The sequence below is a fragment of the Hypanus sabinus genome, chromosome 27, assembly GCF_030144855.1.
Source record: "Hypanus sabinus isolate sHypSab1 chromosome 27, sHypSab1.hap1, whole genome shotgun sequence".
Lineage (NCBI taxonomy): Eukaryota > Metazoa > Chordata > Chondrichthyes > Myliobatiformes > Dasyatidae > Hypanus > Hypanus sabinus.
In genome coordinates this window covers 25,476,269-25,494,587 of record NC_082732.1, presented here as the reverse complement: position 1 = coordinate 25,494,587, position 18,319 = coordinate 25,476,269, and the positions used below count along the sequence as shown (strand labels likewise).

The window sequence follows — 18,319 nt, the reverse complement described above, 5'->3', positions numbered from 1 at the left end:
ATATACTAAACTAGGTTAACATTTTGAAATTAAATCTTCTGGGACTAAAACTGAAACAGAGTGCTATCACATTAAGCAAAATATTGCCACTGTTACATATCTAAAATTAAAAAATCTAGAAAGCGTTAGCATTCTTAGCACATGAAGCAGCGAAAAGGACTATAGTCAGAAACTATTTCACCTCCATACGTCTACAATGGTTCCAACAATCCAATAAATTTTAATTCAAGGGACCAAAAATTACCTGATAATGACACAGTCAAGAAATTCTGTGAGTCTTCCATTTTGGGTTATGTAAGAGAAATCAGGAAAGCGTCTCTGAAGAAAAAACATGAAAATACCAAATAACCATGGTGTAATGCACAGAACCAGATAGATCAGGAAAGCATTTTGAGGTTTGGGGATGGGAATGAGGTCATTTAGCCCATCAGATCTCTGTCTGGCTTTTTAACAATCTCACTAAACTCTCTGTTTCCTCCGCTTCGAGGGTTCATCCACAATTCTGTGGAAGTGCATTACCTCTTGTGGAAAAGCATTTCATTTTCTGAGCTCTTTCCTTACTCTTTTAATGACATTATTGTTGAGAAAAACTTGGTCTTCCCTCAAGTTCAAATTCAAGTTTAATTATCATTCCACCAATACTGAATACAGCCGAATGAAACAGCATTCCTCTGAGGCCATGGTGCAAAACATACGCAGCATAGCACAAGGCACATTCACAATAGCGAGAACACAATTACACAAAAAGATTTTACAGCTCAAGTCCCTGAGTGATTCATCCCACATATTGGTGGTGCAATTCCAAACAGTCAGTAGAGAAACACACAAATGCAATCCAGCTGGTCGTTCCACCAACTTGACACTGGAGGGCAGCACCAATGGAGCTCAAATTAAGTGGGTCGTTTTGGGTTGAGGCCCTTCATCAGGAGGGAGTGAGTGAGTGAGTGAGTGTGTGTGTGTGTGTGTAGATTTGCAGATTTTCCTGTGTTTTACATATATTCAGGGTTCCCTTCCTGTGTTGTATTGTAAAACTGGCTGTACACGGCAACTAATCAGGCTCTCAGCAGGCATCCTTGCTCCGTGTAAAGTGATGGAAGAGCAGCCACAAATGTTATATCACATTTGAAGGTATACTCCTACATACCCTTGAATTTCCATTACATTCCCTTAGTGAGTGGGACTCCACACCAGAAGCAAAAAACACACACATACACACTGAACTATTTCATTCGTTCTTGCACTCGCCCTCTCCCAGTGAGTGAACAAAACTGGAGTCTTTCTCAGATCACCCTCCCAGTCAGAAAGGCATAGGGCTCTCCCGACTGCCAGCACCAGAGTCAGACAAGCTGCTTTAAAAGGCTTGTGTGTGCAGGCCTCTCAGCTCAATTATGATGTCTCCGGTGCTTTGGAACATTAAACCTAGAAACACTGCCCTCCCACCTTTCCACAGGTGTGCAATGGTCCAAGAATTTCATTCTTGGGGAAGAATAACAAGAGGAAAGACAAATCATTTGAACTCTACGCTGTCCATCAAGTTAAAGTACCAGACAGTGTATACGCCAATGATTACAGCTTCCTTGTATTTTCTTTCCATTTCAAAAACTCCATTCACTTACATCATCATTATATCCCATGTGCATTCCGCAATCCAGCATCACATTTTTCCCACCGATTGAGACCAATATGCAGCTACGGCCCACATCTTGGCCAGCCCCTGAAAAATAAAAGAGCTAGTTGTTTTAATGAACTTATTGTACCATGAATTCCAATACTTAACTTGGCTTAATGTGGGATTTCTTACCCAGGGGCGTGACTTTTATTTCAGGCATTTTATTCCCGGTTTCCCTCAGCCAGGTCAAAGTGAAGTCAGCCACTCATCCTAAATTTTGTAAATCAAAATTAAGTTTAAATAACACAATGTAAGCAAAACACAACATAAGCTATCAGTTGGCTCCTCTGCTGTGGCTCCCCTTGCAGATTTGGACAGAAGATGTGTCATTATACTCAGGACTTGAGAAAGAACTGTTTATCCATGTCACTCTTATAACCTTTAACAACTTAATAACCATATTTAGCATATGAAAATGTATACACATAATTGGTCCACAGAACTATGAACTGCAACCAGCACTTAACAAATAGCGAAGTAATATAATTTAGTAAGAGTACAAAATTATTTTCAAACACAAGGGATTCTGTAGTGCGTCTTTGCTTAAAATTATTTTGATGCCACCAAATCTGGTGTGATTTCCGATCCCCGGGTTATTTTAAGAGATGAAGAATGAGTTGAAAAACTTGTTGCTTCACAATTGTTTATTGAAAGTTTAAAACAAAAAAAAACGGGCACAGAGCACAGATGAACAGGAACTAAAGAACTGAGAGAGCCAAAATAACTAAGACAAAGATAGTGATCTTTGCAGAAACTGACACTTATACACTGAGGTAAAAGCAAGTTCCTAAGATAAGAGAGGGCCTATTGGAAGACACACAGGTATTGCATGTTTCACACAGCCAAATAAAAATGAAAGATGAGAAACTATTATATAATTTTACCACCAGTAGGTGGACTCTAACACCACATATTGTGAAAAATACAAGTTGTATGTTAGTGAAACTACAAATTCAGTCTTGCTAAAAACTCATTAATTAATACCTTATTAAAAGCATAAAGAACAAGAGATTCTAACAATGCTTCCAATGGGACTGACTATTCTAATAATATTAATTTTACAAATACACTTCATAAATATTCAATTTTGAAACACTGAAGGTTTCCAACCTTAAAAACCACTAGTGTGATACGAGTGTGAAAACAATGGTGATAATTTTCTACATTCTTCTTCTTTTTGCATTTCACTGTCTTGTTACCTTGTGAAAGCCAGTGGAGGTAATCTTTTGATTGCGTATCATCTGAACTGTCAGAATCTATCAAACTTTCTCAGTTCCAGTGAGGGATAAAAGACCCAGAGCTTGAGACAAAGGAAACGTTGACAGTTCAAGCAGAATCGTTGAAGTAACGAAAGCCTGGTAGTATTTCATCTTGAAACCTTGTATCCAGTCAAACGATTAACCGGTATTTTGAGTTGTAATGTATTTTTGAGCCTATTAGCTCTCAATCTAAAATATATTTATCTGATTACATTGCTGTGAAATAAGCATTGTTCAAATCGGAAGCATTATATATTTAAAACTCTTAATATGATTACATCCTCCTGCAAGCTCCCTTCATGCACATAGTACAAGTGCCACATGTGGTGAGTATATGCTTAAATCTCAAAGACGGTGAAAGCCTATGAGCTCTACTTTGGGTGGCAACCAAAACAAAGCCTGGGCTCCTCACATTTGTTGCGTAATATGCAGTCAGTCTGAGAGTTTGGCTCAAAGGTACTCAGAAGTCAATAAATATTCGCTGTCCCAATGATACGCCTAGAGCAGAAGGAGGAGGTGCTTGCTGTCTTGAGGCAAATCAGAGTAGATAACTCCCCAGGACCTGACAGGGTATTCCCCCGGACCTTGAAGGAGACTAGTGTTGAAAATGCAGGGGCCCTGGCAGATATATTTAAAATATCAGCATCTACGGGTGAGGTGCCGGAGAATTGGAGGTTAGCTCATGTTGTTCCATTGTTTAAAAAAGGCTCTAAAAGTAATCCGGGAAATTATAGGTCAGTAAGTTTGACGTCAGTAGTAGGTAAATTATTGGAAGGAGTACTAAGAGATAGGATCTACAAGTATTTGGATAGACAGGGACTTATTAGGGAGAGTCAACATGGCTTTGTGCGTGGTAGGTCATGTTTAATCAATCTATTAAGAGTTTTTTAAGGACATTACCAGGAAAGTGGTTGAAGGGAAGGCAGTGGATGTTGTCTACATGGACTTCAATAAGGCCTGTGACAAGGTCCCACATGGGAGGTTAGTTAGGAAGATTCGGTCGCTGGGTATACATGGAGAGGTAGTGAATTGGATCAGACATTGGCTCAATGGGAGGAGCCAGAGAGTGGTAGTGGAGGATTGCTTCTCTGAGTGGAGGCCTGTGACTAGTGGTGTGCCACAGGGCTCAGTGCTGGGTCCTTTGTTGTTTGTCATCTATATCAATGATCTGGATGATAATGTGGCAAATTGGATCAGCAAATTTGCTGATCATACAAAGATTGGAGGTGTAGTGGACAGTGAGGAAGGTTTTCAAAGCTTGCAGAGGGATTTGGACCAGCTGGAAAAATGGGCTGAAAAATGGCAGATGAAGTTTAATGCAGACAGGTGTGAGGTATTGCACTTTGGAAGGTCAAACCAAGGTAGAACATACAAAGTAAATGGTAGGACACTGAGGAGTGCAGTAGAACAGAGGGATCTGAGAATGCAGATACATAATTCCCTAAAAGTGGCGTCACAGGTACATTGGCCTTTATAAATCAAAGTATTGAGTATAAGAATTGGAATGTTATGGTGAGGTTGTATAAGACATTGGTGAGGCCGAATGTGGAGTACTGTGAGCAGTTTTGGTCACCTAATTACAGGAAGAATATTAATAAGGTTGAAAGAGTACAGAAAAAGTTTACAAGGATGTTGCCGGGACTTGAGAAACTGAGTTACAGAGAAAGGTTCAATAGGTTAGGACTTTATTCCCTGGAGCATAGAAGAATGAGGGGAGATTTTATAGAGGTGTATAAAATTATGATGGGTATAGATAGAGTGAATGCCAGCAGGCTTTTCCCACTGAGGCAAGGGGAGAAAAAAAACCAGAGGACATGGGTTAAGGTTGAAGGGGGAAAAGTTTAAAGGGAACACACAGTGGTGGGAGTATGGAATGAGCTGCAAGATGAAGTGGTAAATGCGAGCTCACTTTTAACATTTAAGAAAATCTTGGACAGGTACATGGATGAGAGGTGTATGGAGGGATATGGTCCAGGTGCAGGTCAGTGGGACTAGGCAGAAAAATGGTTCGGCACAGCCAAGAAGGGCCGAAGGGCCTGTTTCTATGCTGTAATGTTCTATGGTTCTGTCATGTGACAGACTGTTACTTCTGTCTGACCAATGTGGCTAGTTTTTCTACTAAAGACAAGAAATCCATTGAGTACCCCAGTCTCCCTTCAACCATGAGACCTGTGCCACCTGACGACAGCCTTCCAGTACTGAAGCCACCAGACACGGAGTCTCGAGGAGGCAGAATAAAATGCCATGATGCACGAGCCAGGGATGGAAAATGACACTGATCCTGATACAGATTTTGAACCTTTTATGTCAAGTGAGCCTCATCTGATAACTCAATCCGTGTTAAATGAATCGATCAGAGATTTGGTCTGTCAAAGCCAAAAGCAGAATTACTAGGTTCAAGACTGCAAGGGTGGAATCTGCTGACACCAGACACAAACACTTCTGTGAAGGATTTCGATATTTGAGACAAATGTCCAGAATAACTGATGTCAAGATTAAGGAAAGCACTTTTGCTGGTCCACAAACCAATAACAGACAATTCGAAGAACTTCTAGTGGGATCGGAGAAAATCGCACAGAAGGCATTCAAGGATGTGGGAAGTGTTCTTGGCAAATACAGAGCACCAGACCTTGTGCAGCTGATTGACAGGATGCTTCAAGCATTCAGAACCATGAAGTGCAACATGTCACTAAAGATTCAATATCTTCCCTGCAGATCTTGCACTGTCAGTGACAAGCACAGTGAAAGGTTTCACCAGGACACTGCGGTCATGGAGAAACGGTATCAGGGCAACTGGAAGTCATCAACACTGGCTAATAACTGTTGGCCGCTTAAGCAAGAAGCCTCAGATATTGAGGACAAACATAAATCATCATGAAAACATTTTTAGCTTAGTTGAACTACTGCAAAGCATCAGCACCATTGTTAATTAAACACAATATGTTCAATAGAAGTTGATTGCTTTTTTCCCCAAATTTCTATGTAATACAAGTGGTCTGAAATTACATGTGTTCAGCTTCAAGCAGTCTATAACTGCAAAAAAATTCTGAGAAAACAATACTTTCAAATGCTGTCCAGTGTTATTAAATGATTCTCTAGTACAATTAGGGTTCCTAAGGTTGTCAAGCCGAGGAGTGGTAGTGGGGACAAGCTCCCACTTCCTAAAAGTGCTCCTCACGGCATGCGACTCACATAACCTCTGACAACCAAGTCCAACTCCTGGCCTTCTCGTGTGGGTTAGCCTCTTAACCCGGTGGAACTGTTTCTACTGACAGAAGGGGCAAAGGTGGGTCCTGGCGCCCTAAAACCAGTGCTTCGGGTAGATGGAGCTCGTCAGTCTGGGAAGGCAGTCCATCTAAGAGAGGGAAAACTCTGATTTCAAACCTCCACTGCCTTGCGGCCATACCCATTCATGGGAAAGGCTTCTGGCATAAACGCTGAGGACAAATCCAGAGCTGGAGTCCCCAAGGCAGTCCTCAACCTCGTTCTGGCAACTCCTGCGATGACATTGGTGCCAAGCTGTATCGGCCCTTGCCCTTCCCTTGGACAACATCGGCATCGTGGAGGGGGAAACTTGCTGCTTGGGCAACTGCTGGTCTTCCAAACATCCCTGCCCAGGCCTGCACCCTGGAAACCTTCCAGGCACAGATCCATGGCCTCATGAGACTAACGGATGCCACTACCAGCACAATTAGACTCCAGACCTCACAATCTTCGTCATTATTGCCTTGCAGCTTATTGTTTACCTGCATTTTCCCTGTAGCTGTCATATTTTACTCTACATATTTTACTGTTTTACTTTCTCCTATTCAATGCACTGGGTAATGATCAGTATGCAAAACAAGCTTTTCACTGTCCCTAGGTACATGTGAGAATAATAAACCAATTCTAGGTTCCAAGGAATGGGTAGGACGTAAACCATTGCATTACCTGCAGGCTGGGGAATAGCTGATGGCATCAAAAACTTTGTGAGAAACGTAAAAAGTGGTGGAATCCAGGAATCTAGTTCTGTGATCCAAGAAAGTCAGACGTGACCTAAAATTCACAACAAATGTGTTTTTCAGATTAATTTTCAGAGCACCTGAGCAGGGAAATAAAATAAGTTTATCTTCACAGTTTGCCCACCACCCCGTATTGCCATCAGTGGAAATGCAGAATGTACACCTTCACCTCCCCGGCCGGGACGCTTTAAACTGTGAACGTCAGACTTTCCCCGTTAACTAGAGGATCGCGGCTCCGGAGCGCTCTCCCCGCTGCGCGCCGGGTAAACTCAGTGACAACAACCCTCTCCCATCCTCGACGGCAGCCCCCGGCTTCAGGCCTACCTCAAGCCCGGTGAATGTGACGTCACGCTGATTGACCCCCCGGAAAGCCAATAGGACCACCGATTCCGTCAGTCCAATCGTGATAGGGCAGGAGGGGAGGGGGAGGGTCTAGCGACGGGCGGCTTCCGGGTTGAAGATGGCGGCCGTCGAGCCGTTCAGACTGAGTGAAGTCCTGGAGTCATTCAGGAGCTGTCTGACTGAGAGCGGGGAACTGGTGCAGGAACATTACCTGAACGGATGGAAAGGGCTGGTGAAGTGAGTGATCTAAAGTAACCCTGAAACCAAAGGAACTATGGACGCTGGGAATGCTAAAACCTGAAAATGTTGTGGAAATACTTAGTCTTGGACTTGAAATGTTGACCCTGTTTGTCATTCCGCAAAGGTGGACTCACCCGCTGAGGTCTTCCAGCATATTCTGCTTCTGTCTAAAATAATCCTGTCCTTGGAGCTGTTTTATGGTATCAGGGCAAAGTATAAGCCTTTCATCGAGCAGAATATGACAATGGGCCATTATTAAAGAGGGTGGGAGGGTTATGCCATTTCTGATTGTCGTATCTGAAGTGTTTTGAATTAAATTTTTGGATGTGGGTTTCGTTAACAAGATCGGCATTTAATGGCTGGCCCATACTGTCTTTAAGAATGTAGTGGGGAGCCGCCGTAGTCTCTATGGTGAAGGAGGTATGTTCACTGTGATTTAGCGACAATGACAGAACGGCGATGCATTTCCTCGTCAGACCCGGAGATGCTCCGGATCAGGGGGTTCCCAAACTGTGGTCCGCGGACCCCTCGGTTGATGGTGATGTAGATGATAATGTTCCCACCAGCCTACTCCCCTCATCCTCGGTGATGGAAGTTTCAAGTTTGGAAAGAGTTGGGGTAGCCCGAAGGAGTATATGTGGTGTACTCTCTGTACTGGAACTAGGGTGTGCCAGCAATGGAAGATGTCAAAGTTTAGAATGACCGATTAAGGTTAATCACGTGAGCTGTCTTGTTCTAAGGAGGGGTTCAACATTTTGGGTGTGGTTCAGGCTGCATTAACCGAGACTACTTACAGGGAAAGTGACCTCTGTAGGTAGTTAAAAGAGTTCCGTGGTGAATTCCTCCCAGCTGAAAACCCGTGAAGCAACGAATTGTTGTAAAGTACTTAAAAATGTAGACATTTAAATGAAGATATAAAATGGAGAAGCTTTTCAGTAATATTTGAGTAGCATTGATTCTTTTTATAAATGAGAAAATCTGCAGATGCTGGAAATCCAAGCAACACACACAAAAAATGCTGGAAGAACTCAGCAGGCTAGGCAGCATCTATGGAAAAGAGTATTGTCAACATTTTGGACTGAAACCCTTTCTTTGTTTAAATTTTGTTTAACTCATTTATTCAAAGTTCATATTCATATTCAGAATTTATTCATATGTAAAGGTATGTGAACGGCATACATCATTACACCACCACGTCATATGTGCATGCTTCACTAAAAGTCAAAAAAACAAGTGTACATGTCCTGCTGGGCTCCTGCTTTTTTCTTTCAATTAATTTCTGCAGTTACAAAACATAACAGTGGCAATGAATATGCTTTAAAACAAACCCGTGATGAAGTGCTGCACATATTTTTTCTTTGCAAGAGGAAAGAGACATTCAAGTTTTTTTTTAAAGTGCAGCACTTTTTTTCCACAAGTGGGGGAGGCGGTAAAGTAAAAAAAGAGGCAGAAAGTGGACAAAATTCGTAGGTTGTTCATACCCAGTGAGTACTGGGTGATAATGATACTAAGAAATAAATAAAAGCAGAAATGGCTGGCTACATTAGAAAGATAGATATGTTTGACTGCATGTTGTATACTGAGCTAATTGAGCAGTATTTTCAAGCAAATGAAATAGCCAATGAAAAACGGGTGCATTAGGTGGGAAGGCATGCAGTTTATTTAGAAGTTTTACAACCAAACCACGCAAAATGAGCTTTGCTGATATCATGAAAGTAATACAGCAACATTTAGAGCTGAAACCATTGTTGATTGCAGAAAGCTTTAGGCTTCATAAATGGAATCAAAAAGAAGGGGAGTCCAGTTCAGCTTATGTGGTTGAATTGAAGAGATTGAACGTTGCCAGTTCAGTGACGGGCTTAATGATGCACGGAGAGATTGTTTAGTTTGTGGAATCTTACAAGAAAACATCCGAAAATGGTTCACAACTCAGATTTAAAAGAGCAGTTTAAATGTGTGTATTAATGGAAACAACTGCCAGAGATACAATAGTGTTGTGGTCAGGAATGAAAGTGAATGAACAAAATTGCAACACCTAAACAGAAACCTGCCTCGACAGACAAGTTGTGTTACCATTGTTACCAGGCTCTCATACACCAGACCAATACAGATTTAAAGGTGAAATTGCAGAAAATGCAACAAAGTAGAACACGTACAAAGAGCTTGTGTTGTACAGGCAAAAATAAATGGACTACACAGGGAAGAGGAAAAAGTCAAGCTGCAGTTTCAAAAAAGAGCCCTGATGAGCCACTGATGAAAAACCCGATGGTGAGAGTGACACAGGACTGTATAGCCTTCAGATTTACTTTGTGAAAACTAACAACAGACAAGCAATATGGATTACACAAGAAGTGAATAGTGCATTAATTTAAATGAAATTGGACACTGGCTCAACTGTTTCAATCGTTCCACGACATGAGTTTGAACAGCATTTCAAAGATACTGACTGAACTGAAGCCTGCAGATAATCAACTAAGAACTTGTACTTGAGAAAAGGTAACTCCCATGGAAGTGACAATTTACAATAACCAACATACCACATTTGCTTTTATGTGGTTAAAAACAGGAGGCCAGCATTGTTGGGCTGTGATAACTACAACTTGATTGGAGATCCATCCTCTATTTGCAAGCCACATACCCTGCAATAGAGTTAACTGAAAGCAAATTTAGAAAGCTACTGGATGATGCCACAGCAGTGTTCAAGGATGGCATTGGAAAACTCAAACATATCAAAGGTGAAGTAGTATTAAATAAAACTGCCACATCCCAGTTTGACAAAGCTCGTCAGGTTCCTTGTTCCATCCAAGATAAAGTGGCCAGTCAGCTAGATCGCATGGAGGCTGAAGGAACTCTTTTCGAGTTGAGTGGAGCCCATGGGAACTGCGCAGGTTGAGTCTGTGGTTAAGAAAGCATACGGTGTATTGACCTTCATCAATCATGGGATTGAGTTTAAGAGCCGAGAGGTAACGTTGCAGCTATATAGGACCCTGGTCAGACCCGACTTGGAGTACTGTGCTCAGTTCTGGTTGCCTCATTACAGGAAGGACGTGGAAACCATAGAAAGGGTGCAGAGGAGGTTTACAAGGATGTTGCCTGGATCAGGGAGCATGCCTTACGAGGTATTGTGTACAGTTTTAGTCTCCAGGGTTAAGGAAGGACATCCTGGCTGTAGAGGAAGTGCAGCATAGATTCACGAGGTTAATTCCTAGGATGTCTGGACTGTCTTACGCAGAGAGGTTAGAGAGACTGGGTTTGTACACACTGGAATTAAGGAGATTGAGAGGGGATCTGATTGAAACATATAAGATTATTAAGGGATTGGACAAGATAGAGGCAGGAATGTTCCAGATGCTGGGAGAGTCCAGTACCAGAGGGCATGGTTTAAGAATAAGGGGTAGGTCATTTAGGACAGAGTTAAGGAAAAACTTCTTCTCCTAGAGAGTTGTGGGGATCTGGAATGCACTGCCTCGGAAGGCAGAGGAGGCCAATTCTCTGGATGCTTTCAAGAAAGAGCTAGATCGGTATCTTATGGATGGGGGAATCAAGGGATATGGGGACAAGGCAGGAACCGGGTATTGGTAGTAGATGATCAGCCATGATCTCAGAGTGGCGGTGCAGGCTCGAAGGGCCGAATGGTCTACTTCTGCACCTATTGTCTATTGTCTAATAGGTTGAGTGAACTTGGCCTTTTCTCTTTGGAGCGATGGAGGATAAGAGGGGACCTGATAGAGGTGTATAAGATGATGAGAGGCATTGATCGTGTTATGTCAGAGGCTTTTCCCCAGGGCTGAAATGGCTAACACAAGAGGGCGTAGTTTTAAGGTGCTTGGAAGTAGGTACAGAGGAGAAGTCAGGGGTAAGTTTTTTACACAGTGAGCGGTGAGTGTGTGGAATGGGCTGCTGGCGGCGGTGGTAGAGGCAGAAATGATAGGGTCTTCTAAGAGACTCCTAGACAGGTACGTGTAGCTTAGAAAAATAGAGGGCTACAGGTAAAGCCTAGGTAGTTCTAAGGTAGGGACATGTTCAGCACAGCTTTGTGGGCCGAAGGGTCTGTATTGTGCTATAGGCTTTCTATGTTTCTATTCTCCCTAATGCAAATCAAAAGTCTTCCCATTACAGTAGAGATGATCCAAAGGGAAACCAAAAAGACCCCTCACTGTCTCAGATTTACATGGCCACCCAAAACGGCTGGAAAGTGTAACATTTCCCCCAAGTGAAGAGTTCCCCCATTTTTACCAGCAATGGGATGAACTTAACTTTGACGGGGGTTGCCTGATGTGGGGATTAAGAGTTGTTCTACCACCCAAGCTGAGAGCTAAAATGTTGAAGAAGCTACACGCTGTCATCCAGGCATGGTAAAAATGAAAGCATGAGCTGGAAGCTTTGTCTGGTGGCCTGAGATAGATCAGCAGATTGAGGAATCTGCCACGCACTGTTTGGAATGCAAAAACTTCCGGAAGATGCCAAGAGCAGTGTCTCTCCATCCCTGGGAATGACTTGTATTGCCCTCTATTGCAGAGGATTCATGTGGATTTTGCTGAGATTTGTGAAATTTGGCACAGATTTCTTAGTAGTAGTAATAGAAGCAGCTACAAAGTGGTTAGGAGTGTTCCCAACAACCTCCACCACAGCCTCGCACAGTGTTGATGTGTTGTGAAGCCTCTTCTCAAGGACTGGTGTTTCAGAACGCTTAAGCAGCGACAGTGGCCCATTTGTTGCAGAGCCGTCTCAGATGTTCCTGAAAATTAATGGAATAAGACATATTACATCCACACAGTACCACCCAGCTACAAACGGCTTGGTGGAAAGGATTGCCTGGAGACTAAAGAATGCACTGTGAACAATGTCAGCAGATCACACTACACTCTCACTAAGTCAGAAGCTCACCAATATCCTCCGTGCATATCACAACGCAGCACACTTCACAACCAACAACCCGCCAGCTACGCTCTTCCTGGGTTGTCCCTTGTGCTCATGCTTGGATCTCCTCAAACCCAGTCTCAGAAGGAGCATGCAAGACAGACAGCTGAGACAAATTGAAGGGTCCCCAAACAAGGACATTCAATGTTTCACTCCTGGACAAGCTGTTCTGGAGGGGGACTACAGTGGTAATTAAAAGTAAGAAATTGAAAAGATTTAAGGACAGAACCGGACCACTCTCCTACACAATGGAGGATGCATCTGATAACATCCCAACACACGTTGATCATTTGAGGACAATCAAGTGAATTGTTGGAGAGGAAAGGTGTCCAGAGCTGTTAGAACCACTTCCTGAAGTCCCAGAGGCAACTCCTACAACCATCACAGCCACAAGTCACTCCTGCTAAACAGAGTGATTCCACCCAGCAAACCACCTTCCCCCGCAAAAAATCAGGAAAGTTATTATTCCACAGGGATAAGAAATCCTCCACAGAGATGAAATCTTTAGTCCTGAATGTGGCAATTTAAAATTTACCATGCTGTATCGTGTGTGTTCTGTATTTATATTTCAGTAATATTGTAAATATATTGGTCAAGTACTCTTTGTTTAAATAATTCATTAGGGGTTGTAAGCAAAAGTACGTGAATGCCATATGTCATTACGCCACTAAGTGTGTGGCTCATTAGAAGTAAGAAGAAACATTGGTGACCATTGGAGTCCTGCGAAGGGTTTCAGCCCGAAATGTCAACAATACTCTTTTCCACAGATGCTGCCTAGCCTGCTGAGTTCCTCCGGGGGTGGGGGGGGGGGGTGTGTGTGTGTGTGTGTGTGTGTGAGTGTGTTGGATTTCCAGCATCTGCAGATTTTGTCTTGTTTGTTTAAAAAAAAGAAGCATCCTCATTCTCCTAGGCACCCGTCTTTTTCTTTTGGTTAGTTTCTTCAGCTACAAAATACACCAGCTTATATTTTTGTATAAATTTCCCTTCGAGGATCTGCCAAAATTTGTGGTTAATGAAATAATTTGAGAGAAAATATTGCTGAGGTGTAAGAATTTCATCAACAAATCTGTCCTCAGCAAGCTCCCACAAATAAAATGTATTAATCACTGAGGGATTCATCTTTAATAGTTGATTGTCATAACCATTTTTTCTTAATAAATTTTCATAATTTGCATAATGTGATTTACTTTCTCTCTTACATACCAATGGAAACAAAATAAATTTGGAAATTTCTTGTAATGGGCTTAAGTAAATAGTTTATGAATTTGGGAACGATATTCTGCTCAAACTTATTGTGCACTTTAAAATCTTTAATTTCTAATATTTTACTTCTGTATTTCTACTCTGAATTGTCTTGGTAGGAAAATCTGATTTTAAATTCGTTGTTTGATTCTTTTTTAGATTCATGAATAGCCTTGGTGCAGCCTTTTCCTTTATTTCAAAAGATGCGGTCACTAAAATTCAAATTCTGGAAAACTACAGAAGTGGTGAAAATGGCCAGGAATATAGAACAATTCAGTCAATGGTGAAGTATGAGGTTGACAACAAGTTGGTGGACCTGAAGAAGCGAGGTGACCATTGGGATTCTGGCTGCCGTACTCTCTTGCGACTACACCGTGCCCTCAAGTGGCTGCAGCTCTTTTTGGAAAAGCTGCGGGTGGCCTCTGATGACAGCAGGACTGCAGTCTTGTGTACAGAAGCCTATAATGACTCCCTGGCAAACTATCATCCCTGGATTGTGCGCAAAGCTGCAGTTCTTGCATTTAATTTACTGCCAGGTCGAGCAGACTTTTTTGAAATTATGAATATGGGCACAGCAGAAAAGGTCGTGGCCACACTCGGGGAAGCTGTTCCACTCATTTCTAAGACCTATGACATCACACAAGATCTGTATGCTCAACATGACCTACTTGATCTACCTTAGATCTGTCCTGTTTTGAAGAATACTGCAATAATAGCAGCTTAAATGTTTTAGATGGTAAACTTTATTTTGTCAGAATCACTTGACCAAAGGATAGGTAGTAAGTGTCATTTAAAGAGTAAGTCTTTCATCCATATGTTTAAATAATTAGCCTTTCTATTTGGGGAGGGGGGGGGGTGCAAGTCCAATCAGGATTGGCAGAATGATTGCATTTTTAAGTACTTGAATTGCTGAAGTGGAATCTCTACATTGCTTGCTAAAGGGTCTGCACCACAGAACAGAACTAATTAGAGAGCTGTCTGCAAGGTGGGGGTAGCAGTGTCAAATAAAGAATGCACCTCCAAGGTACATGTTTTTCTCCATCTGATCACACTACAGCCCGTCTGCAATAGGTTACAGCCTCCTGTTCAGAGTGGAAAGTCTTCTGTTCCATAACACTAGCATCTCTAATCTTCAGCAAATACCTTCGGGAAGGACCTTGGTCATGAGTGGCCTTTCTCAGAACCTTTTTCCATAAGTCATTTTGCCTGTCTGTACTTTGGTGCAATGCTTCTTCAGGAGCATTTATATTTAAATATAGTTGAACAAATAATTTAATATATTTTACCATGGCCATTCCAGGTGATTTTAGCAACATTCCATTTGAAATGCACCAAAAAACTTTAATCTCTATAACTGACCACATTCAATCGATGTTCAAGTGAGAAGTAATAATTTGGATCTCCCTCCCATTTTCTGTACCTGTCCTAATGGCGTAGAATGGTTGGCAGAAGTTCATACTTTGAGTGTTTATTGTTTGTATGGATGGGGTTGGCTTAGAATCTGTGCGAATCTGGAGTTACCTGACTCAGTTGTCTTCAGACTGAGCATTTACACACTTGGGAACTGGGAGAAATGATCAGGCCTGAGATCCGTGACTGATCGTTTTTGGTTTGTCTGTCTTATTGCGTCTTCTTCAGAAACAGTAGAATCAGGTCTGTTATGGCAGCGTGAGGCATGAATGAGTTGGAGCATTTCCCAGTACAGTGAGAAGGTGGATCAAAAATGTTACTAGATTTTGATTTGTTAGTCTTTCAATTTGTAAGTTCATAGGGCTTCCTTCTCAATTGCTCCTGGCAGTTTTAGGTGACCTGCTGCAAGGAGCATTGAAAATCAAAATACTGCCGGTGCTGGAAATCCGATCAGGCAGCATCTGTGGGAAGACGAACATCAAAGACCATTCATCAGAATAGGACCATGTTCTGGTAAAGATTATCTGCCCAAAACGTTCTTGACATACCAAATGATCTGTGTATTTCTAGCATCTTATTTATATATAAGGTACCCCTTTTCAGTTCAGGTCTGCTTTAAATATACAGTATTTTGTTCATTGTCTGCTGTGAGATTCAAATGGCTTAATTGAAAGATTCCACATTGCATAAGCACAGAAGGTCCTCGAAGTATTTGCTGTGACATGTCCTCTCATACTTGTGCAAGAGAAATGTATGGAGCTTAAAAAGTGTCAGTCCTCATAATGTTCCTGCTGTACACTTTGTTGTATACTATGTCGGTATATTTAATTCTGTCAGAAGAGACAAAAAGGAATTTGTGCTTACAGTGCATTAATACCCAATACAGTATGTTTTTTTTTGTTACCTACCAAAAATAAGTTCTTCCTTTCTTTCTTTTCTCCCATCCCAACAAACATTGCTGCATCCTCTTTTTGGTGGAATTCTTTGGGCACCAGTTTCTCTGTCCTATTTCAGCAGCTGATTTTCATGTGAGCCTGGACAATTCTACACACAAAGTGACATTACACCTCAGCGAAACAAGTTTACCTCCTTATGTTGTTGATTAACAAATCAACATTGATCTAGGTTTCGTCCTGACCAAGAGCAATAGATTTTGCATTGGGCTGTGTGAAAGGGGTGCCCTTCACCAACTGGTCCCTGGAAAAAAAATAAACATGATTAATGCTGGCAGAACACTGGTATTGCAGTTACTGAAATTCATAACCAACAACAGTCTGTCGGTGGGTAAAGAAGTGGAAAGGTGGCCACGGCTCCCAAAGGCTCCTGTTGGAAGCCACATTCTAGCTGGGTGGATCCATGATGAGCTCAGCTGTCATCTGATGTCTTCGTGTGGGACCAAAGACATTTTACCCTGATCCACAGTGCTTGTTACTGGCATTTAGCGCAGCAGTGAAGGTCCTCCATCTCTGGCGGTGTTCAGGACTTCCATCATCATGTCAGTAGCTTCCTCTCAGTTTTCACTGCTGTCAGTCACACAAGTCCCGGGTGGAGACTCAGGAATACCGTCACACTCTGATGTAGAAGGATTCCTCGTTGCTGCTTCCCTAACAATGTTGTTTGACCAGTCAGGGTTGTTAGCCCTGAGCTGAACCCCTGAACCTGGAGGACCAGTGGACCACTCCTAGTCTGGCCTCTACCCTTTGACCTGTTTGGCGTGGGTGACCCAACCAAGAGCCAAAGCATAAAGTTCTAACTCCAGCCAGCAGACCTCTCCGGGTCACTGAGGCACACAAGCCTCCAAACCATGACGAGGTTATTGTCCTCTTGGAGGATTTTACCCTGGGATGAGGGAAATAGAAAACTGCAATGTGAAGTAAATTTTATCTTTAATTCTTTGAGGACCCTAGCTGTTCATTTTCCTACTCACATTTTTAACATTAGTCTCTGCTTGCTAATTACTTGTCAAATGCTGCCACCCCAGTATACCTTTGACCTTCCATTGTCCTTTGTTGACCTTTGAAGTTCTAATCTTCAAACATTAAATTAGCACTACAACTGTCAATGAACAATTAGCAACATTTCCCTGTCATGAATAGTAAATTTTAAAGTCAGAAATATCTTTAATATTTAAGGTGAAAACCAAATGTAATTTGTAGATTTTTTATTTGTAATATGAGTGATTATTTCCTCTATAAAAACAATAAATTATGATGTAGTTCATTCTGGCTTAGTTTGTTGTAATTGGACAAACAATTAGGTCTGTCATTTTTGAGAAAATTAAATGGAACAGCATTTAAGCCCTCAGTAATGGTAGATTAATGCCATACATTTTCAAAGGTTAATTTTATTGTCAAAGTATATACAATACAACTCTGGTATTCATCTTTCTCCAGGTGGCCATGAAATACAGAAAGATGCTCAGTAAGCAAACAACACTGCAACAGTTATGTTATTTTTAGTTAAATTCAGAATCTGTCTGCACTGGAGAAATCTGACTTCCATACTGTAACACTGAGATAGAATAGTGCTTCTAGATCTCCTACAATAACATATATTAAGCCTACTAGATTCAATTTGAAGGAATATTCAAAGTAAATTTATAATCAAAGTACATATATGTCACCATGTACTACCCTGAGATTCATCTCCTCGCAGGCATTCACAGTAGAGCAAATCAAAGAAAAACTACAAAAACTGACAACCAATGTGCAAAAGAAGACAAATTGTGCAAATACAAAAAAAATAAGTTAATCAATATTACTTGAGAACATGAGTTGTTGAGTCCACGGGTTGTGGAATAGGTTCAGTATTGAGGTGAGCACAGTTTATTCATGCTGGTTTAGGAGCCCTGATGGTCGAAGGGCTGAGCCTGGTGGGGTGGGACCTAAAGCTCCCGTACCTCCTTCCCTATGGTAGCAGCGAGAAGAGAGCATAACTTGGGTGATGGATGTTGTTTTCCTGCAGACAAGATACTTTCCACTGTGCATCAATAGAACGTCAGATGCAGTGTGTGATTGGAATAGGAACAAGGGCATAGGGCTTCATGGTGGGCACACAATAGTGTAGCAGTTAATGCAATACTCTTGAGTTTCCTGCTGTAAGATCAGGGTTCAATTCCTGCTGCTGACTAACAATTTTGTACGTTCTCCTTTCCAAGAAGACATATGTTTAGAGTTGTAGGCATGCTATCTTGGCACAGGAAACCTGGTGATACTTACAGGCTGCCCATCACATCT

The 18,319-nt window shown here is 41.8% G+C and overlaps 2 protein-coding genes across 5 annotated transcripts in view; one reads left to right on the top strand and one right to left on the bottom strand.

The window, feature by feature from the left end:
• The window catches only part of ints11 (integrator complex subunit 11), a 41,820-nt gene extending 34,544 nt beyond the window's left edge, over positions 1-7,276 (bottom strand). The window contains exons 1-5 of one of the 4 annotated variants that reach the window (XM_059952019.1): positions 7,254-7,276; positions 6,859-6,963; positions 1,802-1,879; positions 1,617-1,714; positions 245-318 (exon numbers count right to left, since the gene is read on the bottom strand). In XM_059952019.1, the coding sequence (XP_059808002.1) occupies positions 245-318; positions 1,617-1,714; positions 1,802-1,829 (200 nt within the window). In that variant the 5' untranslated portion in view covers positions 1,830-1,879; positions 6,859-6,963; positions 7,254-7,276. The other 3 variants (XM_059952017.1, XM_059952015.1, XM_059952016.1) reach the window with 3 other exon arrangements.
• Positions 7,277-7,351: 75 nt separating this feature from the next.
• cptp (ceramide-1-phosphate transfer protein) lies at positions 7,352-17,303 on the top strand. The gene is made up of 2 exons (XM_059952020.1): positions 7,352-7,508; positions 13,833-17,303. The coding sequence occupies exons 1-2, from the start codon at positions 7,390-7,392 to the stop codon at positions 14,353-14,355; spliced, it is 642 nt and encodes a 213-aa protein (XP_059808003.1). The 5' UTR covers positions 7,352-7,389; the 3' UTR covers positions 14,356-17,303.
• The last annotated feature ends 1,016 nt before the right edge of the window (positions 17,304-18,319 follow it).